Source organism: Ahaetulla prasina, chromosome 1 (assembly GCF_028640845.1).
Source record: "Ahaetulla prasina isolate Xishuangbanna chromosome 1, ASM2864084v1, whole genome shotgun sequence".
NCBI classification, from domain to species: domain Eukaryota; kingdom Metazoa; phylum Chordata; class Lepidosauria; order Squamata; family Colubridae; genus Ahaetulla; species Ahaetulla prasina.
Genome location: NC_080539.1, coordinates 308,669,076 through 308,696,337, shown reverse-complemented (window position 1 = coordinate 308,696,337; position 27,262 = coordinate 308,669,076). Strand labels below are relative to the sequence as shown.

General features: G+C 34.7%; 1 protein-coding gene across 1 annotated transcript in view; it reads right to left on the bottom strand.

Moving 5' to 3' along the window:
• Window positions 1–27,262, bottom strand: part of RASGRP1 (RAS guanyl releasing protein 1) — a 34,969-nt gene that overhangs the window by 7,161 nt on the left and 546 nt on the right. The window contains exons 2-14 of the mRNA XM_058162148.1: window positions 26,529–26,599; window positions 24,737–24,868; window positions 23,332–23,485; window positions 20,322–20,495; window positions 19,554–19,670; window positions 18,337–18,612; window positions 14,393–14,473; window positions 12,542–12,646; window positions 10,474–10,583; window positions 9,596–9,740; window positions 5,307–5,343; window positions 4,226–4,372; window positions 1,212–1,582 (exon numbers count right to left, since the gene is read on the bottom strand). Of these exons, the coding sequence (XP_058018131.1) occupies window positions 1,212–1,582; window positions 4,226–4,372; window positions 5,307–5,343; window positions 9,596–9,740; window positions 10,474–10,583; window positions 12,542–12,646; window positions 14,393–14,473; window positions 18,337–18,612; window positions 19,554–19,670; window positions 20,322–20,495; window positions 23,332–23,485; window positions 24,737–24,868; window positions 26,529–26,584 (1,905 nt within the window). The 5' untranslated portion in view covers window positions 26,585–26,599. The remainder of the gene's footprint in view (window positions 1–1,211; window positions 1,583–4,225; window positions 4,373–5,306; window positions 5,344–9,595; window positions 9,741–10,473; window positions 10,584–12,541; window positions 12,647–14,392; window positions 14,474–18,336; window positions 18,613–19,553; window positions 19,671–20,321; window positions 20,496–23,331; window positions 23,486–24,736; window positions 24,869–26,528; window positions 26,600–27,262) is intronic.

The following is a 27,262-nucleotide window of genomic DNA, read 5'->3' as shown; positions in this document are numbered from 1 at the left end:
ATTACCACAATTGGCTCTGAGAAAAGAGCTTGGTGAACACATGCTTTCATTTGCAAACAGCATCTTCTAAGTAACTGGAAGAAAACATTTTAAGTGATGAATCTTCTGCCTACCTGAGTTTTCCATTCCGCAGGAAAGGAGGAAAGCGGTGATGGTTAATGGCTCTCCATGTAACTCAAGTTGCATGGATTATTAAGCAGATCATGGGGTGCCTCAGAGTTGGGAAAAGACTTGGGAGGCCTGGAGCAGACCCAGATTCATATTGCAGCTGTCAAGCGGCCTGACAGCAGCATCTCCCCAGCCCACATGTAGACTGTCCCAGGTCTCCTCCAGCTCCTGAGGCACCCTCTACTCCACTTCCCACCCCTTGGAGTCCCCTTGGGTCTTGGATCTGCTTCCCTGCCTACCTGGATTCCACACCCTCCTCCCCACCCCACACAAACAAAGAAGTTTGTCTTGCGGCTGCCATTTTGTCCCCACCAGTTTGTGGGTGTGGGGACAAAATGGCAGCCACATTCAGGTTGCTGCCACAAGGCCCAGGTCTGCACAATGGTGATCAGAAGCTTCTGAAGCATTGTGCAGACCCCTCTAAGGCAGCAAAGTGAAGCAGTTTGCCTGGCAGCCGCCATTTTCTCCCTGCCTACAAGCAGACAGAACAAAATCTGTTCTGGCCACATTTGGATCACATCCTGGGGACGCACAATCTGCCCTCCTTCCACAATATGAGGTAGGGGTACCTTCAAAAGGTAAACTTTGTATGCAATGAGCATATCGGAGGCCAAGAGCTGCTGGGTTCTGGGGGGGGGATGTGGGGAGAGAAGTGGAGGGGTGCCACAGCAACCTTGTGGTGGGTCATAAGGGTAAATGAGCACAGGGCTGCTGCATCTGTTGTAACTTTGAAATGGGGTCATATTAGTTTGGAAGCGAACTCTTTAAATGCTTGTTACGTAGCTTGATGACTACCTGTATCAATTTTGGAAATATCCTTTTTAATTCAAATGGCCATTTTAAAACCAGGAGTCTAGCCACAGGATCTTTGCACTTATTTCACTTATTCTTACTCTCATAAAGGGCTGATGGTGAGCCTGAAAATTTCTTTCTATTTAAAAAAAATACTCTTTGTCTGTATACTTCAAACTCAGAGCAACAGAGATTACATGGTTTCCGCAGAGTCTCAATTATTCTGTGCAGTTTTCAAAGCTCTTTCATACCTTTTCTAGTTCTTGATATGTGGGTTTTAGTGTTTGTGGATCTTCCTTCACTTTTTGACTGCAATCCTTATTTTCCCATTTCACATATGCCTTTTTCCGGGCAAGAAGTGGACTTGGACATGGAAACATAGAAGACGGCTGCAGAAAACTACTTTCAGATGATGTTCCAGACTCTCTTTGTAGATTAGACACTTCATTACCGAGCACCATCATTATATCAGTTTGTATACCCTTGTGTACCACAGATGGCTTTAGCCTTACTGAGATTTTCTGGGCTGATGCTCCCATGAGCATAATAGTTCTATCTTTGCTGCCTTCGTTATGTTCAACCACCTCGCCATTAGGAAATGGAAATCCTCCTTCCTCCAGCCCTAATGTGGGGAAAAACATAGAACACAAGCATTGAGCACTGGGGATCATAATGAGTTACACAATATTCTGGTGTGCTCAGTGAAAATAATAAAGGAAATATCTGAAGAGCACTATTTACTGTACTGCATCTTAACTTTATTTCTAGCATCACTATACATTTCATCATGTAATTTGTCCATTATATTAACAATATTGGCCTTACAACTCAATGCTTTCTGGTGAGAAACATTTATATCCTACTAGTGATGGTTTAAGAGTATGCAAGATTTACAACAGAAAAGAATAACGGAATATAATGACATGCTCATAATGATCACTGCTAAATAAAGGGTACTTGTTCAGATCACACATGACGTTAAGCTATGGCTTGTTTTCACCCCCAATTCTTAATGAACAACTGTGGTTAGATAACACATATCATCATATTATCTATGGTTTACAAACAACGACTTGGGTTCACATATGCACATGCTAAAAATCATATTAAATTTGTGAAATCTCCAGGAAGAACTGAAAAATATTCCTGCCTGACACTCCAATTTCCTGCACTGAATTGGATCAGCCCACTCAAAGTTGAATAGGGACCTCAGTCCCAGATCTGTCATTCCAGGCTATGTCTGAGAATTCTGAGAGCAAATGTTTACCCTTATAGAGGATACTTGGGTCAGAAAGTCTGAACTACAGATCAAAGTCTATGTCAGTATAAGGCATCTCCTTCTTTCTGACTATGCTCCATTACTCATTACCAATACTCACTCACAATATTAAGCAAGAATAAAATCTCTTATTTGTAAAGTATCAACTCAAAAAATTCAGCAGTAGCTTTCATTTAACTGTTCTTCAGGTATACTAGACTTCTCCAACCACCCCCAAAACACGACAGAGAATACCAGCCTGGGAAAGGCAGTTCTATAGTCTAGAAAAGGAGTCAAAGTCAAGGTCAGAAAGTAAGTTTGAGGTATCTAAAGAAAAATTGGACACAGAGATAGACAAACGCCTTAAATAGAAATTCCAGTTTGCGTAAAAATGTGCATGAGAATTAGAAGGAACTACTGTCTCATTCATATATATATATATATATAAGTATATGTATATGTATGTGTGTGTGCGTGTGTATATATATATATATATATTTTCTCTGAGGTTTTCGCGGGTGTTTGTATGTAGGTCTTTGGTTATTCGGGTTTTCTCCCGCGTAAAATTGGAAGTGTCTTGGCGACGTTTCGACGAAGTCTCATTCGTCATCTTCAGGCTTCAGCTTCGTGTTTCTGGGAGCAATGTGTGATCGCAGCTGTTTCTTCCTTTTAACTGCTAGTGGGGGTTTGAACTGATTGGGTGGGAGCTTGGCTGTGCTCTGATTGGATGGGTTTTTTTTGTGCTCTGATTGGCTGGGGGGGTGTCCTGTTTGGGTGGGGGCTTCCAATTTTACGCGGGAGAAAACCCGAATAACCAAAGACCTACATATATATATGATATCATCATATATATCATCATATATATCATAAATATCTCCTAATAAAGTGCTAGCAAACTAAGCTGCATGTCCAAAAGGATTTTTCATTAAATCTCCATCAACCCAAATGGTACTATGAATCTCTAAAGTATTTATCTCTGAGTTAGGGTATATGAATAGAATAGGAATAGAATAGGAAATATAAATAGAAATAATAGCAAAGGAATTTGTTTCCGGTGCATAAACTCTCAGTGTACATATAAACAAAAAAGTAATATAATCATAAGATACTAATAGTAGAAGGCAAAAGAAAAGATGAGAAGGACAAGAGTAATATAGTCCTCCTACATGGGTAAATATCTTTAGACACAAGACCGTGCTGTAGAAATGCGATGTTCAGCAGAGTGATGGCATGAGGGAAAAAGCTGTCTTTGTTGTTTTGGTATGCAATGCCTATGGCGGCATCCCAAGGGGAGGAATTGAAACAGTTTGTGTCCAGGATATTTTCTCAGCCCTTTTTCTGGTTCATGCAATATACAGGTCCTCAGTGGAAAGCAGGCTGGTTTCAATGGTTTTTTTCTGCAGTCCTAACTATCTGTGGAAATCTGTACCTATTCTGTTTGGTTGGTATACAAAACCAGACAATTATAGAAGTACAGATGATAGATTCCAAAAATTCATTGTAGAACTGTATCAGCAGCTCATTGGACAGTCTGAGCCTTCTGAGTTGATACAGGAAGAACACATTCTTTATTGTGCCTTTTTAATGATGGTTCTAAAGTTAGATGTTCATTTCAGATCCTGGGAGATTATAGAATATTTTAATTATTATCATTGTCTTTATGCTGAAACATTGAAAGAAGCATCTCCCTGCCCTGTAATATAGTTCTACTTACTGCTTACTTGATTTAGTATTGATAATTAATTGTGTTCGCTTCAAAAACAAAAATATTGCATAGAAAGGGTGATCATCCACTATCCAAGGTTACACATAACATTTGTTTCCTAAGTAGATATGTCTTCTGAAGCCCTGATGAATTTTTGCAGAGTGGATGAAATTTGCTGGTGTATTAAAAATGAAACACCACCATTTTGAAAATCACTACTTATTAACTATTATTATTCTTAAAAAGTTGACAAACTGTTGAGTAACAAATGATACCAGAATGTTTCATTAAACTGAACTTACCATGCATATGCTCTTTAAGTCCCATGGGACAGAGGCTAGATGCAAGAGCTGATGTTGGACTGTTATCCACAGCTGTCATTTTGGGTCTTCTCTTGCATTCAAATACAACTAGATCCTTGCATTGCTTATGACAGTTCATTGCACAATCTTGAAACAAATAAAAACAAAGCCAGCTTACTAGCTTAGTGGTAAAAAATAAAATATTAATTCCACATATTAATTCCTCTTCTATCTCAATTTCTTTCCTACTTCCTTAATTAAACTAGTTAGTTCAATGAAAAGAAGGACTAGAGGTGACATGATAGCAGTGTTCCAGTATCTTAGGGGTTGCTACATGGAAGAGGGAATCAAGCTATTCCCCAAAGCACCTGAGGGCAGTACAAGAAGCAATGGGTGGAAGCTAGTCAAAGAGAGAAGCAACCTAGCACTAAGGAGAAATTTCCTGACAGTTAGAACAATTAATCAATGAAACAATCTGCCTCCAGAAGTTGTGAATGCTCCAACACTAGAAGTTTTTAAGAGAAGATTGAACAACCATTTGTATGAAATGGTATAGGCTTATCCTATCTGGCCAGGGGATTGGACTAGAAGACCACCAAGGTCCCTTCTAACTTTGTGATTCTGTTCTGTTCTTTCCAAATTTTCCAAAGACCAAGGAAACTCTACATGAACTGTAATTCAGGTCTATGTAGGTTTTACCAGAGATAAGCATTTAATGCATTTAAAGTATAGAATGAATTTTAAATATAGAACAATATTATATAGCATTGCTACTTAACTAAAAGTCAAATTACACCTTTTAATAAAATCACCTGCCAGTTAATAATCTAAGATGAACATGAACTGATGTAACAATCTCTGCATATTTTCCTGATGGTTTCTTCCCAGATTTTGCAGTTACCCAGGAAACGAACAAAGCAATGGAGTAATACAGATATAGATAGGGAATTTTTTAGGTTCTAGGTTATTTATGCTAAAAATTCCATTCCTAAAATATTTTAAAATCTGTTATTCAAATGAAAAAGGGGTACCACAATGGACAATTTGCCATCAAAAGATTATTTAACTCAAAGTTATTTACCTTTGCACCTATATCCTTGTTTAATAACACCCCAAAGCTAAAAAAAAAATAAGGAAAAACACATTACAATATTGCATTCAAGTTAAACCATACATTTAAGCTGCATTTCAACTCTTATTTCAAAGTTTAGTTTCATTAAATCATCAAAAATGTAAGCTGTATTGGCTATTTCTATTTCAAAACAGTATTTTTCCTCAATATAAGTAGGTAAAATGCCATGCAGGAAACCAATGAAAGAAGAAAGCCTCTTTCGGAATAACGATACGATACAATGGACGCAACCTAAAATATTCTGATTCTGTATTTTTCTTAGTTAACTATTAACCATTCTCTACAATTTTCATAGCATTTAGACTATTTTAAAATAATTCGGTCTTTATTTTGATTTGTGAACTGCATTTAAAATGATCAAGGGAAGATGCAAGAGTTTCAACTTAATTTATTCAAGTTTAAGAACAGTTAGTTACTGGTCTGTGGATCATTATCAAAATTTAAATAATCATTTTTCCTGACTCACATTAAAGCTACTTTCAGAAAGGAAAGGAATTCAAAAAGCTATTTTTTTGACAAATCTCAATAGTATTAGAATAATACCATTAAATAATCCCTGAGATTAAATGTATTAGAAATGGGTAGCCTTCCATGCCTTCATATTCATGCTCAGAATATGCTAAATAACCAAAAAGAGTTTGCGCTTGTAGTACAGAAGAAAATATATGATTTAACAGGTATAATGAATCATCTGAAGAGACTGCCAGGATTGGAATATAGCAGCAGTGTGAAACTCGTGTTCTCACAGCAGCATCATGTGACATATAGTGACTTTTTCCCCCTTCGCTAAACCAGGCAAGGGCGTGGCCAGCACGTGATGCATCTGGCCCGCAGGCCATGAGTTTGACAGCTCTGCAATATAGCAAATGAAGCATATACTTTTTTCCAAGAACTGAAGCAACAGAAAGGAAGTTATGTAACTCTAATACATACATAGGCTGCATGTATTACAGTTACACTGTATGCATTCCTGTTTAGAAGTCTAAGTGAATGAATTTGGCAATGCTGTAAAAAGCATCTGGATTTTAAATTAGTGGAGGAGGAAATAAAAACTATTGGAATGTATTGTCCCAACCAAGAAGGACAAAACTATCCAGAAGCAAATACCACATCTTTGAAATTTAAGTTGTAGTGAGGGAGGATTTTAATTACCTGCTATCAGTTGGGAGGAAATTCTAGACTTGTCTTTATGACTATTTTCTCCTATATAAGGTTGGGGAAAGCATAAGAGGATTCTTGATTTCATGCTAATCTTTAGGGAGGCTTAGAAAAGAAACTAAAAGGAACAGGTGGAAATCATGTAATTCTGAAGTCCTTACTATTAAGACAAACTAAAACTGAGCATTCTCAAATATTCATTTTGGACTTCAAAAAACAAATATTAATAAACTTAAAGCAATGCTAATAGGATCCCACAGTAGGTGAAGCTAAGAGAAAAAACCTCAAGATGGATGCAAATTTCTAAAGTAGGAGATGTCAAAAGCATAACTGCAAAAAATTCCAGTGAAAAGCACTGTGCAACATCAATGTAGCTATGCAAAAAGATTAGTGAAATTTAGGGGTGGGGAGGATACATACAGAAAATTGAAGCAGGGTGAAATTACAAAGAAATCATATAAACAAAAAACTCTAGAACTGTATCAGGAAAGGGAAAATGCAGAATGCACTGAAGCTAATAAAGAATGCTAATAACAAAAGGGTTTCAGATATGTACATTGGAAAACGAAAGATCAACTGCTTTGTAAAGAATACAAAAGTGTAGCAGGAAACAAAGCAAACATAGAACTATCAAATTCCTTTTTGGTTCAGTAGTCTTCTACAAAATATGTATTCTACTAAGAAACAGTGAAGCACAAAATGAAGGACTAAACTTTGAGGCTGATAGAAACACGATAAGAAATATTGCTTTATTTTGAATGAGTTTAAATCTCTAGGACAAAATGAATCACTTCCTAAAATATTGAAGTAATATTTATGCATTACCTTTGATATATTCTCAAAGAACAAAGAAAGACAAGATGATTGAAAGAATGAAAATCTGATTTTATCTACAAAAAACAAACAGGAGAGAGGAAGAACCAGGAGTCTACAGATCTGGGGCATCAATTTTTGAGAAGATTTTAGAAATGGTAAAAGTATAGGTCTACAAAACATTGCAAAAAATACAAAATGCATTAAATTATCATGGATTTGTTAATATAGCCAGACTAACAAATCTAGCCAGACCTTGTCACTTTTTCGATTAGGTAATTTCCTTCATAATTTGCAGGAATACTATAAGTATATTTTGACTTCAGTAAAGAATTTGTCAAAGTACCTATAATACGCTGATTATTTAAATGTGGAATGGATGGCATGGCAAATTAAATAGCTTGTAAACCACACTCAAAGAATGCTCATCAATGGTTCATCATCAAATAGAAAAAAGATATTAAATGGGGTGCCAGAAGTATCAATCCTAGAATTTTACTCTTTTTTATTATTATTTTGAATGGTGAAGTGAAGTGGAAGACATGCTTATCAAATTTGCAGAATAACAAAAATTGGGGGATAGGTAATATACCACCTGAGAGAAATGAAATGAAAAACAATAATCAAGTAGGTTTGAGAAATACCAGTATACTGTAAGTAACAGAATGAAATTTAACAAATATAATTAATTTCTAAGTTTTTCACTTAGAAAAACCAAAATCAAATGCACAGTTATAATAAGGGAGACAGGGAGGTTTGCTATCTGATGTAGCAAAAATACTTTCAAAATAGGTCTTAGAATAGCAGTTGTTTGAAAAGTGAATGATTTAGTTGCAAAGAAGGCAAAAGATTTGACTATAATAAAGGCAAATTACATTTTAGGTTCCATCAAAAAAAAAAGGCATGATTTTATTCCGCTTTGATCAGACTCCTACCACAACTACTGTATCCAATTCTGGGCACTTTAACAAGGATTCAGACAAATAGAAACAGATTCAGAGAAGGGCATAAGAAACTAAAAAACTATGAAGAGAGCAAAGGAGGTAGATATGTTTAGCTTTGAGTAAACATTATTTTGTGGGATGAGGATATGAAAGCACTCTTCAAATACTTGAAAGGGTATCACATCAAAGAAAGTCATATTTTTCCTGTCTTATTCCAAAGTGCAGGACACGCAATAAAAGATTTAAGTTAAAGGAAGGCAAAGTACTGACTGTTAAATATAATCCTTAAGAATAACAGAGGTTCCACAGTGATAGAACAATTAACAATTAAGTGATGGTGGTTTTGTTAATCTGTTGAAGGGGAGGTTAGGTAGCAACTGGTTGCTTTAATTTGGATTCCTATGCATAGCAAAAGTTAAACCAGATGGCTTAAATGGTTCCTATCAAGTATTATAGTTAAATCTTCTCCTCATAAAGTTATAAGGAACTGCTGCCATAAATTGTAACTGAAGGCAATGAAACAAAAAGTCAACCAGAAATGTCTGGAGATTACTAAGAGTTCTAAGATACAGTATAGTAAGGTTCCTTCGGTAAGAATACAGATGTTTCAATAATAAAATATATTTTTAAAGCTTAAGGACACATGATGCAGCCATTTTATAGAAGGTGAGAAGACCTAGTCATTGCCTTCAAAGGACATCTACTGGTTGACATCTACTATTTATATTCAATACTATTGAATTTCATGATGGAACCATGCCTCCATTAAATCCATTAACAAATTTTTAAATTCTTAGAAATTAATTTTAAATGGGGTTTTTTAGCTTATTATATATTTTACTTCTCAGGCCAATTTTAAAATAAGTTTTTTAACGGCATTTTAAATTTGTATATTGTACCGTCTGTTTTATTCTTGCCTGTACACCGCCCTGAGTCCTTCGGGAGAAGGGCGGTATAGAAATCAAATAAATAAATAAATAAATAAATAAATAAATCAGATCAAGGGTTAATATGGTGTGGCAGCAGCAACTTTTCAGGATTTACATATACTCAGAGAACTCAGAGCTCTACAGCTAAAACTGAATATCTCTGAAATTTGACCTAAAACCTTAATTATGCAAACCATGCACCTCATAATGAAAGTATGGCCCATCCTGATTAACAATAATTAAAGTATTAAAGGCACAAACATGAAATGAAACAAATTCCATAGTAACAAAAAGCTGGAGTTACTACTGCAACTGAACAGTTCCTGATAACAATTTGTTACACACATCATAAGATATAATTTTACTTTTCAAATACCCCATTCCCTAAGCTTACAAATCCAGCACAGTTGTCACAGAATGTCGGCTTTAGGTAAGTGGTCTCCTGGAAATTGTGGGCAAAGCCAAGGCCTAATTTTGAATAGATTGAACTGGCCCTCATGAAATAGGCTGTAATTTCATCTCTGCTAATCAGACCTTCCCTGCAAACAAACAAACAAACAAAAAGGTCAATTGAGGCTTAATGCATCTAAAGCAGAAGGAGTTAACAGTGTCCCCCCCACCTTCATTTCAATTCAGCCACACATTTGCCAGCTCATTTAATATAAAAGCACTAATTCATTTTCACAGCAAAGAATATCTAGAAGTATATGAAACACACAAGCACACACCCTACACAATCCTGCCAAGATCGCAAGGGCTCCTTAATAGTTCTTCAAAACCAGCTTGAGAAGCAGCCTTCACAAAAAATCCTGAACATGCTGTACAATTATCAAAACAAAGAAGCAGGCCGGGGATAATTACCAGCATTGTACCTTCAAATTGCACTATATGAATTCTAAGACTGACTGAGAGAATGAGCATGCTTAAAGGAGAAGGGAAAATGTACACTAGGCATCCTTTAAATATAAAAGCATTTATAACCTCTTGCTCTAAGGTCAGTTATTTGAAACCAAGCATGATAAGCATGCTTTTCACTGACATTATCCAACAACCACACAAAGAGAGTAGACAAGCCTTGTCAACTGGTTAAAAGCTCAAGGAATGATCTTGAAAATCCTATTCTCAGTGAGAATCAAACCTAAGGCTTCAAACAAGGTAAGAATAAGAGGGCAAAATAAGTATGTACAATTCTGTGACATATACAAGTCCAATACCTTCTTTGAATAATGATACACATATAAAGATAATCAGAGAACATTTATTAGTAAATACCTGTCCTTATCCATTATGCAAAAGGAGAAAGGAAAGCTTGCAGCAATCTTCTCAAATTCTTCTTGAGAAATATATCCATCCTGATCATGATCATAATTTTTAAAAACAGACTGCAATGAAATAATAGGAAAATAAGAAAAGCTGTAGTTGAAATAAATCAAATACCATTTGCAGTTCCCTTAATTGACTAGGAAATTGGATTATATTGCCTACATTGTTCCTTCCAGCTCTATGAAATAGCATTTAATATACAAATAGCTATATAAATTTGGAATGTTTATATGGTTTAATTTTAAAATACTTTTTAAATGGTATCATATAATGAAAAAAATCAATTTTTCCCGTTCTCTAAATTCATTAAAAATTATGTGGCATTTAAAAATGTTTCAGTTCTGTAACCCAACAAGATAGACACAGACTTGAGAGGATAATTAGAACTGCAGTAAAAACAATTGCTACCAACCTGCCTTCCATTGAGGACCTGTATACTACATGTCAAAAAGAGGGCTGTGAAAATATTTACAGACCCCTCATATCCTGGACATAAATTGTTTCAACTCCTACCCTTAAAAAAGAGAGCATTGCACATTGGAACAACTAGACACAAGAACAGTTTTTTCCTGAACGCCATCACTCTGCTAAACAAATAATTCCCTCAATACTGTCAAACTATTTACTAAGTCTGCACTACTATTAATTTTCTCATCGTTTCCATCACCCATACAGTCCACTTATGACTGTATGACTGTAACTTTGTTGCTTGTATCCTCACAATTTATATTGATATTGTTTCCTATTTATATTGATATTGATAGTTTATTTGTACCCCATGAATTAAGTATTGTATCTTATGATTCTTGATGAATGTATCTTTTCTTTTATGTACACTGAGAGCATATGCACCAAGACAAATTCCTTGTGCATCCAATCATACTTGGCCAATAAAAATTCTATTCTATTCTATTCTATTCTATTCTATTCTATTCTATTCTATTCTATTCTATTCTATTCTATTCTATTCTATTCCATTCCATTCCATTCCATTCCATTCCATTCCATTCTATTCTATATGTAGTACTTAGCTTCTGCACTTTCTCTATATTTGGTCTACACTTAGTCCTCTACATAATATATAATACACAACATGTAGCTTAGTCAAGTACTTATTTAAAAATTTCAAATACATTTCTTAACTTGGCAAATAATTTAGTTCTAACCTCAAATGGTACAAATGCCTTTTTCTGCAGTGCTATTCCTTCTTTCAATTGTTAAAATTCTGTTTATTTGTATTATTATTTTTACAAACAACTCATGGCAGCAAACGTATCTAACAAACCTTTCCTCATAACAACAACCCTATGAGGTGGGTTAGGCTGTGAGAGAGGAAAAGGCCCAAAGACACCCAGTCGCTTTTATGGCTAAGATGCAACTAGAAACACGAAATACAAATAAATATAAAACTCAAGAGTCTCCTACTTTCTAGTCTGGTGCTTTAACCATTTACTCTCAAAGTTTACGCACCATGATTTTCAAATTACATTTTTCAAAATTCTGTAGCCAGGTCTCAGATTTGCAACCGTGTGGGGAAAAAAGTGTTAATTTAGATTACCCCGAAACTCATTTCTGTGGGTTTGTGTCATGGGAAGCTGCTAGCAGAAATGTTCCTTCACATCAGGAATCACATCAGGAACAAAGGGTTAAACAAGACAACAAACAACATCTTATCATGAAGCTCAATGCTTAGATTTTATTTATTGTAAGTACATAATAGCCTAATTCCCACGGGGATGTTGGTTTATGGATAGGTCATAGCCATATATTTCTTCCCAGCCTCTTTGTTTGAAAAAGTGCTTTTACAGGGGTTTCCAAACAAAGGACTGAAATGAAATAAAGTAAACGAAAAAGAAGTTATTAAGATCTAGAAGCACAGTAGTAGCATAAATATATTTTCTAGTAATATCCTAATGGAAATGGAAATTCTGCAATGAACCCCCATAACCAGTATACCATGAATCAAGACTCAGAAGATTACACAAAACTTTTATAATAAATAAAATAGCATACTTACATCTACCATTCTCTGGACATGCTTACTAATTATCTTTGGATCAGGTTTGGGGGCAATTCCAGATGCCCAATCTGCTACAACTGGTGGTTTACAAGGTGTCAATGGCTAAAAAGGTAAAATGTATTTGGATATTTATTAAGGAAAAGCATTCATAAATGTTTAAAAGCAGTTACATGTTTAGAATATTTCAATATTTAGTATGGTACTTCTAAGCATTAATAAAGTGAAACTGCCAGATAGTTTGGGTAATTCTATGTAGTATTTTTCTCTTACATATTTTATGCAGAATTGCTGAGAGTCGGGTGGTACATAAATTTAATTAATTTCCCATATTATCAACACTTTTAATACTCTGTGTCTGAAAAATCTCAATCCAGAACAACATTGGATAGCATCATTAGCCACTACCATAGAGCAAAATACCTCTTATGAAGCAGATTCTCTTTGAAAAAGGCAAAAAGGGAGATGCAAATTAGTGGATCATAATCTATCCTCTTTTTTCAGCCACTTGTGAAGTCTACACACACCTTTCATTTTTTTAAAAAAATATTGTTTCTCAGGGGGCATATAATTAATGTCACCAGAAATGGAGGCATTACTGGCGAAAAGAACACTTCGAAAGTCACAAAAACAAATTGGGAGTAGCCCAATCCTGTAATACAAAGAAGACACTCAGCTTCATTATTATTTATTATTTAAGACTTTCAGCTTTAGAAGATCTCTTAAGAATATATTTACAACCATCATTCCCTGCTATTATTACTGATGGTGTGAAGTTTGGATTGGCCTTTTCCAAGATACTGCTGATTTTGTGAAAAAGAAACTGTGGGTCAGAAGTTTCAAATTTAGATATTTTGTGATTTGGGGATATTTTGTATTTATGATTCCATTAGCACATGCATCTGTAGTTCTCGTTTTATAGCCCTCACAGACACTTCTGGTCAAGACTGTTGAAAATGATGGCACAGTTAAAGATTATTGTGTAACTACTAAAATATTTCCCTACCAGGGCAATATTTTTAGCTTGTATGTATTATCTCTTCTGATTGTTATACTTAACAAATAAATAATTTTAAAAATGCCTTGAAACTCTACTTTCACATGCCTCTTCCCCTCAAAAAAGTTAAGTGAAGTCTTTGGTCAGTGGAAGGTTTCCTGCTCTAAACAGATTAACATAGTTGGAAGAGACCTTATAGGTCATCTAGTCCAACCCACACACACATACCCACTCAAGCAGGAGACCCTACACCATTTCTGACAAATGGCAGTTAAATCTTTTCTTGAAAGTCTCAAGTGATGAAGCTTCCACAAATTCTGAAGGCAAGCTGTTCCACTGGTTGATTGTTCTCACTGTCAGAAAGTTCCTCCTCATTTCATTTCCTCCTTGGTCAGTTTCCATCCATTATTCCTCAGGTGCCTTGGAAAATAGTTTGACCTCCACTCCTGTCTGTGGAAGCCCCTAAAATATTGGGACACTGCTCATGTCTCCCCTGGTCCTTCTCTTCACTAGACTAGCCATGTCCAGTTCCTGTAATGGTTCTTCATATGTTTTAGTCTCCAGTCCCCTAATCATCTTGGTTGCTTACAGACTGACTGGCTATGAAAAGGTTTTGTTGTTATTGTTGTTGTTGTTGTTGTTGTACTTGGATACTGAATTGCTTTTGCCTGCCTATTAAATTTTGCCCTCAATAGTACATATCTTAGTAGCTAATACTGCTATTACAACATATAAATGTATGTTTGCAATATATAGGTGCATTTGCATTGCACTTATTTAATAATTACTATTATAGTCTATATTAAATTATTATAATTGTTGTTGTAATCCTGTTTTGGAATAAAATTTCTTACTGCAGCCCGGTGACTTCTTGGCTCTCGTGCATATGAAAGTTCATAAATTTCATCTTCTGTATAGTAAAGGTCAAGTGACAACTGAAAATAAATACAAAAACAGTTTTACTTTTAAAATGCCATAGTGTTCTCCAAAAATGTGTTTTTCTGAATCTGAGGTCTGTAATACAGGAAAAATACCTAGATATCATGAGCCTAGACATTACAATCAAAAGATTAACGTATTTTTCTAGCTGATATCAGCAATTGACCTTACTCCGAAAGCAGCATTTATTCAAACTCTACTCTCATTTTAAATATATTTTTTGGGAAACAAAAAATTCTGGAAATTCAAGCAATGACAAAATAATTCAGATCTCTTTTGAGGCAAATCTTAATAGACTACATATGAGGATTTCAGGTTCATGGGAGGTAAACTTTCCAATTCAGTCAAATAACCTCCTGTCAGCAGGGGTAAAATGTAAAATTTGTTAGTACAGGTTCTGTGGGCGTGGCTTGGGGGGGTGTAATGTGACTGGGTGGGCATGGTCAGCTGCTTTTTTTTTTTTACTTTTAAAAGCATTTTTTCTACAACCTCTTCGGCTTAAGACGTTGTAAAAAATGCTTTTAAAAGCCTGTGATGATCAGGCAACTCAGCTGGGATCGCCAGAGGAAAAAAAGCTTTTAAAGGGTTCCGACAATCCCAGCTGAGTTGCCTGATTGCCAGAACTCTTTAAAAGCATTTTTTCTACAACCTCTTCCACCTTTTAAAATGCTTTTAAAAGGTTCTGGCGATCAGGCAACTCAGCTGAAGAGTTGTAGAAAAAATGCTTTTAAAGGGTTCTGACGATTCCAGCTGAGCCGCGCAATCATCAGAAGCCTTTTTTTTTAAACTTTTAAAAGCATTTTTTCAGCCAAAGAAAAAATGCTTTTAAAGGTAAAAAAACAACAACCCTCTGATGATCGCGTGGCTCAACTAGGGCTGGGGGAGGGGGCAGGGATTTTTGCTACCGGTTCTCCGAACTCACCCGCCTCTGAACCAGGAGCATTTCACCCTTGCCTGTCAGGCCTTATTCTGTGACATCTGCTCACATTTACTAGTTGTGATATCAGGAAAGACAACTATATAGTTATCTCCCTTTTCCCTAATTCCAATGTTTTCTAGAAACTATCATAATGAGACAAGAGAGGATCATTAATTAATATATAATTTTCATTGTTTCTACAATCTTCCCCTTTGACTGCTAAGCTGATCCAAAAAGAGGTACTGTATTTTTCAGACTATAAGATGCACTCCCCCCCAAAAAAAAGTGGGTGTAAATGTCTGTGCATCTTATACAGTGAATATTGTAGCAGGAGGAGGGGTTGGTGCGGCATCGATCAGGTGTTCTAGGTGCCCTATTTGTAGCAATTGGTGGCAAACAGGCCATGGCAAACAGGCCACAGCGATGGTGAACGGGCTACAGCGGTGACAAAACAGGCCATGGTGAATGGGCTGCGGTGGTGGCGAATGAGCCACAGAGGCAGAGGCAGAGGCAGATTTTTTTTTCTAGTTTTCCTCCTCTAAAGCTAATGTGTGTCTTATAGTCCGGAGCATCTTATAGTCTGAAAAATACAGTAACTATATGTGTCTGTGAGTGAGTGTGTGAATGAGAGCGAGAGAGAGCGAGGGAGAGAGAGACAGTGGGGGGTAAGGAGGAGGAAAGGACGATTTGAGTCAGTTAAATAAAAGAATAAGATACTATATGTAGTGTAGTCAATTTAAAACTGTAATGGAGTCTGCCCATTACAGTTGTAAGTCATGACAATCATAAAATGGGCTGGTGACATGATTGACTTGACTTTACACATTTTTTATAGTGATTGCTAAGTAAATCCACAGTTGTGAAGTGAACATCATAGTCATTAAGCAAATCAATTGTTCCCCAAAAGCATGGTTTGTTTTTTTTACCAAAAACAAGAAGTTCTGTTTTTTACCAAAACCATAATAAAATGGTCATCGGGATGCTGAAAATCATCATATTGCTAAGTGCCTGAAGTTTGATCACATGATTGTTGGGAGATGGGTATCTGTTGGTACTTTCAATTCAGGTCATAATTAGCCTTAAGGTAGGTCCCTCGTATCTTTGAAGAGTCACTAAGCAACCAAACGTAAGTCCAGGGCTAACTGTACAAATCCTAATGTAAAGTCTCTAATCAATTTCCCCTCCAGGAGCATGATATGATTCCACTCACTATTGTTAAGTTAACAGTTTAACCATAAATGAAGTTTGAATGAAACCAGAAACCTGCCATAGCTGCATTGAAATAGGAATGGGGATGAAGGAGTCAGGAGAGGCTAGACCATTCTCCCCAATCTGTTGAATTCTAGGAGTTCCGGTCACCTGAAGAGTACCAAGCTAGGAAAGGCTAGAGTAATCATAATACTGAAGGTTCAGTCAGCATTATCTCTGGCCTAGTCCAGGAATGTCCTGATTTTATATGTTACTTATTGTCTGGATTCATTTCAATCATTGAATTGAGCTTTAAAAAATATTGACAGTATTTTTAGAGGAGCAATATTAGTAATTAAAATCCTGTTTCATTTTTCACAACAAAGCATTTATATTTATACTCTCACTTAGCTTTACACTAGCTTTATAGAAGATTACAATCAATTAATTCAGAGCAGGTATCATTTTGCTGAAATATAATTAGAAAAATGTTTTTAGGATTAAGGTCTTAGAGCCAATTCAGATCTTAGTACCAGAGTGTTATGCTATCAAAATCTATTTTTAAAGCTTCAAAGCACAAAGGAATTGTACTAATAATTTTGAACCAGCTTCTTGAACCAGAAAGAATGTTCTTTCTGCGCCAACTCAGTAAGCTCAAACTGCCCAAGGAGCTGCTGATCCAATTCTACAGAGGAATTATTGAGTCTATCATTTGCACCTCTATAACTGTCTGGTTCGGTTCTGCAACCCAACAAGAAAAACACAGACTTCAGAGGATAATTAGAACTGCAGAAAAAATAATTGCTACCAACTTGCCTTCCATTGAGGACCTGTATACTGCACGAATCAAGAAGAGGGCCGTGAAAATATTTGCAGATCCCTCGCATCCTGGACATAAACTGTTTCAACTCCTACCCTCAAAACGACGCTATAGAGCACTGCACACCAGAACAACTAGACACAAGAACAGTTTTTCCCAAGGCCATCACTCTGCTAAACAAATAATTCCCTCAACACTGTCAGACTATTTACTGAATCTGCACTACTATTAATCGTTTCATGGTTCCCATCACCAATCTCTTTCCACTTATGACTGTATGACTATAACTTGTTGCTGGCAATCCTTATGATTTATATTGATATATTGATCATCAATTGTGTTGTAAATGTTGTACCTTGATGAACGTATCTTTTCTTTTATGTACACTGAGAGCATATGCACCAAGACAAATTCCCTGTGTGTCCAATCACACTTGGCCAATAAAATTCTATTCTATTCTATTCTATTCTATTCTATTATACTGATCAGCTACATGTGTTCATTATCTGTTATACAGCTACTATCCATTCAACATTCACAGTGAGGGACCACTGACATGGATGTTAAGCAATGTAGTTTAGGACTTCTATAATTCTAAACCTTCAGAAATCCAAAATAAATGAAAGCCATTTCGGGCACTAACTAAAGTATTCTACAGAAATATATGTTACAGTACTAAGCACCTGTAGTAGCAGCTGACTCACAAAGCAGTGGATCTAAAGAGTATGTAGAAAACAAATTAACATTGGGGGTTTTTTTTGGAAATGAAAGGAATTGCTTTCCTATCTGCTAAATATTTCCATTGTATAGAGTTGAGCAGAGACTTTCAAAGTGTCTGAGCTATTTAAAATAGCTCAGGTTGCTTTAACTTTTAAAAAAGTTACAATACATAAAAAACAATATATAATCAATCTATAAATATAGAGACTTACTGTAAGGAGATGGACAAGATCTTTGTTAGCTTCCAGAGGGGGACCTATCTCTTGCAGCTGTATCAATTCATTAACATGATTGTACAAAGAATACAATTTGTGCATATTAACTCTTTTATCTTCCAAGTAATCTGGCATAGCTTCATAAAGTGAAATTAAATCTTTCAGGTGTACTCCAAGAATAGGGATTTTAAAGTTACTGCAGTCATTATAAGCACGTCTGTAATTATCATAGTTCCTACCAGATGAAAGCAATTCAGTCATTTCATTGAATATCTAAAGGCAAACCAACAAAAGCAAATTCAATCAGCTTTGTTCATAATTTGGGATCACTTTAATATAATATAATATAATAAATAAATTATTCTAGCAAGTTTGCAATGGAACACAAGTATAACATCCATGTTTTGATATAATGTGCAGTAATAATTAAGCATAACAGAATAAATTCACAAACTCCCCTCCTTGGACGTAACTGCAAGGAAATGATTAAAAATCTCTGCTTCCAATTTAAATTAACCACTGCTATCATCCATTGAAAGTCAGCCTCACAAATTAGAATTTCAGTCATCAAATTTAAGATTAAACTCACTTATCCAGATTCAGTTAATTTAAAATTTGCAATTCCTCTTTGCAGAGAATCATTATGATATGTTCTGATATTATTAAATTATGGCTTAGAGTTATAGCCATTTGAGACATATATTTAAGCATTTTGCAATCGTATACCAGAACCCTATATGCCAATTTCAGTGGCAAACTTTGACCAGAACAACTTAATCATTATTTCCAAACTGCTCAATAGAATAATAATTTTTAAATATTTATGAAGTTCATCATCTTTATCATGTATTAATCTTTGACAACATATTGGTGAATGGTCTTCAATGGTCTTATAGTTGAAAGATGGTGTATTAATTAAAACTCTGCAAATCATTCACAGGAATGCATAACAAAATGGCAGAGATATTGTTAAACCTGTGGCTCGAAGTGTGAAAAGATACCATCTCAGCATGTGTGCATATATAACAAAGACGCTTCCAGTGGAATTGCCACCAAAATGAAGTAACTTGGTAAGAGTAAACAGTACGTAAACATTTGGAACAGCACATTCAGAAAATTGGGGCTCACTTTGCCCAGTGTCTTTCTAAATTGCTTGCATAGCTTTAGTAGGGATATTTTGTAATAAACAAAAACCAGGAAAAAGCACAACTAACCTTATGGATGTCATGAGGAACATGAGAACTTGTTTCTTTAAGTCTAGAGATGGAACTGTGGCAAAGACCTCCTATCACAGCCATTAATGTGTTGAAATTTTGCAACTGATAAAGTTTCTGTATTAAAAAAAAAAGCCAGTGAAATTATTTGATGAATAATGTAGTATTTTTGATTAATATAATTGAACTGGGTATTATCTCAATAATATTTAAAGGAACTTTTTCCTAATGCAGCTTTAAATACATTTTATTCAAAATTTTGCTCTGTAGTTATCTAACCCACTTGCTCTGAGTTAGAGAAATGCTTTTTTTTTAATGTTGACTTTCCCCCCCATAGGAAACATGATCTGATAAGATAAAAGAAGCAGACCTAGCATCAGTATCTAATATAAACAGACAGATACCAAGCCACATGCTGCAAGAGATTCCTGGCCCCCTCCAGGCATATGTTTATCTTGCCCATTTCCTTTTCCCATATTTCTATGGACAGTGGTACCAACGTTCTTGGCAGCTTTTGTGCATTTCTCACAATACAATACTCAGTATCAATCCATTCAGCCCCTATCCCAACAACGCTGGCAATGTCAGCTAAGCCCATTGAAAAAGGGAAATGACTGATCACTGCAGCACTTCTAAAGACCCCATTTAGCAGCAGGCACTGATAGCCTTGAGGAGCATGCTGGTGATGGTGAATTGAATGTAACACCAATTATTAAATAAAAAAATAAAGACTACAACAAATTGAAAACAATTCATAATAGAGCTGACCTGGGCCACATGAATGAACTTGATGAATACTTCAGCTCGAAGCTGTGGTGTTGGTCTATTTAATACCATTAGTTGTACCCACTGTGAAATACCGTTGCAAAGTGTGATTGAGCGTTCCATTGTCGGATTGTCCTTCACACATCCATTTATGATGTAGTTTTGATAATCTGGAAACTTCAGGTAAAGTAACCATTAATTGACAGATTAAACAAATGTAGTTTTCCATTAAATTATTCTACAGGACTGCAGGTGTCCTCGACTTACAACAGTTTGTTTAATGATCGTTTGAAGTTATAACAGCATTATATCAAGTTATAAAAAATGATTTATGATCATTTTTCACACTTATGATCGTTGTAGCAACCCATGGTCAAATGAACAAAATTCAGATGCTGGGCAACTGACTCATATTTATGATGGTTGCAGTGTCCCGAGGTCACATCATCACTTTTTGTGACCTTCTGATCAGCAAAGTCAACAAATTCACTTAACAACCATATTACTAATTGAATAACTGCAGTGATTCACAACAACTGTGGTGAGAAAAATTGTAAAATGGGGCAAAATTCACTTAACAAATGTCTCGCTTAGCAACAGAAATTTTAGTGGAGAACTGCCTGTACTTAGTTTATGGAAATCGAAACAGGGTTATTAAAATATAATCTGAAGCTAGTTAGCCAGTTTTAAACAACAATAGTCTAGAAAACTGATTAGAAAATCCTGTTAACACTATGTCAATGCTGTAAACCCTTAAAGGTGTTTATGGTAGACAACTACCATATGTTCTACTGCAACATGAATTTTCACATGAAAATTCCTACATTAAGAATCACCATGCTGAAACTTGCTTCAAAAAATCATCTACTAAAATAAGATTCTTGTTTTAGATATCAACTTCTATACAGACAGAGATTTTCCCCTCTATTTTTACATGCAAGATCCACACTGAGGTATATTGTCTCATTTAAAATGTCCTCCCCTGGCTTTTATAACATTTGACACAGTTAAATGGGAATGGGAACCCGAACAAAAGAAAGCAACAGAACATGGACACTACTTTGAAATATGCTCTTCCAAAAGCAAATTCTTATTTATTTTACATCAGTGCATAAAATAGTTCTTTCATTTGTACATAAACAAAATTATCTTAGCATTCATTTATCATCAACTTAGTTATGCAACTGAGTGGCCTGTTCAATGCAATCAAGACTGATTTTTAAAAAAGATAAGGCATTGTTGTTCTTAGCCAACAACCATTAACCTAAATGGAAAAATAGGTTTTCTACAAGCTTAAACATCAATTTTGTAAAAATGGATTGCTGTTTACAAGATGGGGATGTGGCCAACTTCCATGACCATTATATTTTAATTAAGCACATGAGAAAAATCCTGAAACAAGACTTCAAAATAAAAAATACTGATGCATGACTAAGTGATAACCTTTAAAGTTCATTTTTTGAATTGCTAAATTTACATATGAGGAGAAAAGTATACATTGATTCTTTGACCAGGGACTCATTCCACAGTTTTGAAGCAGTTTAACTATACATTTTCAAGCAGAAGATAAGGAGATAAGGAATCAATATTCATAAATGATCTGTCCTTGCTTAGAAACTAATCCTACTCTATTTTTGCTTTCCTGATGAATATTAGTTTTGCTGGGTTAAACTATAAACTAATATGTTGGTTCCCATGGGCTCAATGTGGCCAGTTGCATTTGTTTTGAGCCTGCCAGGCTTCCTGGCTCACCTGATTTTATGTTATTAGCTTTAATCTCAATGGGTTAGTTCTTCCATAAGCACAGGCACTGCAACTGGTAGGATGAGAAGGACCATTGGCTAAGTGGCCAGGCTTCATTGCTAGAAGAAAACCCTTTGACTTATGCAAAATAAGATATATAATTTTTGCTAACCATTCCTACGTAGTCCAATCCTACCCTTCCAGAGATACTGTCCTTCTATATGTAATATGGACCACAGTGAAACAAGAAAAAGATTTGGCAAATTTGGGTATACTGTGCCTTGCATAAGTAGAAGCACTTTTTCTAAGAGCAAACCGGCTATTAGATGTAGTCGTTTACAAATACAATATGTTTCCTACCTTCTTTATTACCAACCATCTATTCCATTTATACCATTTATCACAGTTTAACAAGACTCTCGGCAGCCATATGCATAACATCTAAAACATCCCGTGTGTGTATGTGTGTGTGTGTGTGTGTGTATTCCAAATTAAATCATTAGAAATTTTTAATTAGAAATTAGAAATGGAAGAAAACCAGTCATGCCAAACAATAATTTTAGTTAATTCTACTTAAACACACAGACATAGCAACAGTGTAATTTGTACTAAGAAAGATCTATTTCCAACATTATCTTGAATGATAATCAGGGAGAGGGCCAGTCAAATTTCAAGCAACTAAATTTTAAGGTGCACAAACAATACACACAACTGAAAGGTGCACTTTCTAACTTTGCCCCCGCCTGTTGTTCCCTATATGACTGCATTTATTGAACCACTTTTAATCCAAGACCAAATGGGAAGGAGATACTTCCAACACCTTCAAAGTTTTGATTAACAAATGGACTCTAAAAATAGTGTCTTTTGTTTAGACTCTATATTCTAAACAAGATATTTAAGAAGTGTGCTTGTTAAAAGAAAGCCTTTCCTTATAATTTCCATATCTTCCATAATAAAACTTTGAGTTTATTTGAATTTTAATTATTTTAATTAATTACCTTTGTATTCTATTGAAGATGTGTCAGTTGTACAACAGATCACTGGATACTATTAAGCATGCACCAATTTACACTCATCACAATCTCTTTCCTTGCTCTCAAAAATGGAAAATGAGATGGAAAATGTATTCCGCTTTGGCACCATTACTTCATTACCTTCATCTTCCTATACCGAACTTATCTCACTACATGCATTATTCAAAGGAATGGCATAATTTATGTTATTTATAAATTATAATAAATTATAATTGAAATCGTAAAAATTGACTCACTGATATTCGTCGGAAGGACTTGAATTCAAGATAGGTGAGGTGATCTGACAACTCTTCTGGTTCCAGATGATCAAAGAGCAGTGAAACTTTTCGTTTCTTACTGCTGTTAGATTTTATTCTCTGGGTTATCTTTCTCGACCAATCTCGAGCATTTCTTTACAAAGAAGGAAAAAAGAAAATCAAATTTTACCTGCAAGAATATTTACTAGCATATTCCTTTGTCTCAAAATCATGCAAATAGCAGCAATGAAAAGAAGTGCTGCTATAATATTGAATAACTTCTAGCAAGTCTATCATATATCTCTATAATAGATTAATCTAAAATGGCAAAATTATGTGTACTTGAAAGTTGAGAAGTTTAGAAATTGTTTCTTTTTATCTAATAAGATATCATCAGCTGACTGAATTAGCAGATGAATGTTATACTATTGCTAGAAAATAGATTTGAATTCATAGCATGAATTTCTGCAGTTAGCTAAAATCATACAGTATGTACCTCCTGTGGAGTTTTCTGATTTTATCCATATAGAGGTTGTTTGTATTTTCAACACACGAAAAAATATTTGTCTGTGTGGATTAATATTTATTCATTAAATTGATATGCAACCCCATCTTACTATCCAAGTAACTCTGGATGGCTTACAACACAATTGTAAAAATATACTACTTATTTTAGTAATAAAAGGTATCCCTATTTATACCGGAAACATCCTACAATGTTTTGATTACATGACCAGAACAACTAGACACAAAAACAGTTTTTTCCCGAAGGCCATCACTCTGCTAAACAAATAATTCCATCAACACTGTCAAACTATTTACTGAATCTGCACTACTATTAATCGTCTCATAGTTCCCATCACCAATCTCTTTCCACTTATGACTGTATGACTATAACTTGTTGCTGGCAATCCTTATGATTTATATTGATATATTGACCATCAATTGTGTTGTAAATGTTGTACCTTGATGAACGTATCTTTTTCTTTTATGTACACTGAGAGCATATGCACCAAGACAAATTCCTTGTGTGTCCAATCACACTTGGCCAATAAAATTCTATTCTATTCTATTCTATGCTGCAACAGTTATAAGTTTGAAAAATGGTCATGTTACTTTTTCCAGTGCTATTGTAACATCAAACGGACACTAAATGAATGGTTATAAGTCAAGGACTACCTGTAATTACCACAGATATACAGTACAAACTAAAAAAAAAGGTATGGTTTTAACCACTGCCATTTAATAATATGAAGAAGTCATTTCATACAAAAAAAGCCAACTCCTCCCCCTCCCTCTCTCTGACACACACACACACACACACACACACACACACACACACACACACCTCAATGGCCATATAAATTATTTCTTAGGGATTCTATACTAAGGCATTGACACTCACATTTGAGATGTGTCAATTAGGCGGCAGTGTAACTCCTCACCATTAGCTTTCACCAATTCCTGAAATTCTTCCATAGTATTTGTAAGATTGGTATCGGTTTTAAACATGATCCAAAATTCTCTTACCCAATATCTGTGTACAAAAAAGAAAGAAACTTGCAATTATATACCATACATAATTGTATTTGCAATTATCTACCATATATAATTGTAAATTGTACTTGCAATTATTTACCATATATAATTGTAAAGTGCAGCTCTTTATTTCAAGAAACAATATATTCCAGATTTTCTTCAGAATTTTGGTGTCAATTCTTCCAAAACTGGTAATATACTTGAGAATGTAGTTTTATAGTTAGCTGAAGTATCTCAAACATTGCCACTAAACATCACCTTATGCAGACTGTAGACTTAGAATCTACATTTTCACAAGGGAGAGAGGCTCTTTGTCATGTAGGTATAAAGTGATACTCTGGCCTCTCCCTGCTTGCTGGGTGGAGATTGGAAAAACAGGATTAATATTGTTCTCCAGAACTTCATATTAAAGGTACAATTTCCAGGAAAAAAGAAGGTAAAAGAAAAGAGTGGGTCTTTTTAAAAAAATGTTTGGTGGAAAAAGACATATATAATTTAGCCAGAATTTGTTAGACTGTTTTTTTTAAAATACATTCTGTTTTACTGTTTTTCTGTACAATATTATTTATTTATTTTTCAAATTTATATGACCGCCCATGTCACGGAAACTGACCTTGGGCAGCATACAACAATTCAATAAAACAATAAATATAAAACAATCATTACCCAAAATCATTATATAAAAATTATTAAAATATTAAAAACTATAAAAATGGAACTAAATAAGTAAAGAAAATAATAGAAGGAAGGATGTTAATAATGGAGCCATCTCACAAATTCACAGTCTGTTTTGTCTAATTAAAGCCTTCATCAATTATTCTGGCTGAGCATAAGGATACTATTTGTATTTATACAAATAAGAATATTATCCTATATATTTCATATGTGTGCTTTCTTAAGGCATTTATTTTTTAGTCGCAATGTAATACCTGGCATTTTCACTTTTAGCAGTGTGTTCCTCAAATTCCTTCTTAATTTGTGGTTGCTTTACACTTTTGAGTTCTACTTCTACTTATTTCTGGGAAATATTCCTTTTTGAAGTTAAATATATGACTGTATTTCACTTCCTGAGCATTTTTCTATTTTTATATATATTTAATTTTAAAATGCTATAATTTTAAAAGAATTAACAACTAAAATATGGTTACATATTAGGTTAAGGTTATAACATGACTGCTCTCCATTTCTTACAGTATTTATTTTATGGAGGTTTTCTCAAAATTTATCTCTATCAATTTTCTATCTAGCTCATACCAATTAAGTATGCTTAAAATTATATGCTTAAAATTAATTAAAGCATAATGTGTAGGGCCAAGACTATCAGTATATCCAACTATATGTGCAGAAACAAAAAAACATGAAAGCTGGCTCTGGGATATTCACAAGGATTCACAAACTAACAAATTGTATGTCAGTTAAATATGTAAGTATGTCATTGTAAAAATTTTGCTAATTTGCACAAAAATGTCAAAACACAAACTTGCAAACTGAAACAAAATGATGTACATTACCTGATTTTTGATTTGCGAACTGATGAGATTATGCAAATAATACGAATCGCCACAGATATCTGGGCCATTACATGCAAAAGCTATTGCACTGAGGTCTAGTAAACTGAGAATTTGCAGGTTAATTCTTATAAATAAATGTGCTCTCACCTCACAAGGTAACATATCTTACAGCAGAGCAAAGAATTATTTCCCAAGGCACCCATATATGTAGGTATATGCTAAGGAAAATATGTTAAAACACAAGAAAAATAAGAAATTAAATGCCATATTAACAATGAAAATATACCATTTTAATTAGAACAGAAAATGTTTTTATATTAGGTTATTCTCAAGTATCTGTCAAATGTGAAAGTATATAATTTGCAGTGATTTATATCATTTGCATCATTATATCATTATGCAACTATGCATATTGCATCATTTTCACCATGATATTATTACAAAAATTAAGTAAAGTCTTTCGGAATGCAAATTCCAGAAGAAAAGTATACAAAGGAATTTGAACTATCAAATAAAAAAGAAACACCAATTAAAAATCAGATATTTTGGGGGGGAAATACTGTAATCATAGGGATATATGCCACTGGCACAGCAACTCAGCCTTCTAAGTGTCTGAAGAGCCATAATTCATCAAATGAAACTTAAACATTTTTTTCATTCCTTTTTTTGGCCAGAGATATTGGCTTGAAAAGGTTAAATGGGAGAGGAAGAATACCCACAGGCAAACTCTTCCCACTTCCATCTTCAGACCTAACCGAAAATTTGAAAAAGATCTCAAATCATGTTGCTAAAATTCGGCAATTCTGCCACCAAATTAAATGATACAATAAGGAAGGGTACAATATAGTTCTGATGGTCACATATGAACTCCAAGTGCCTAT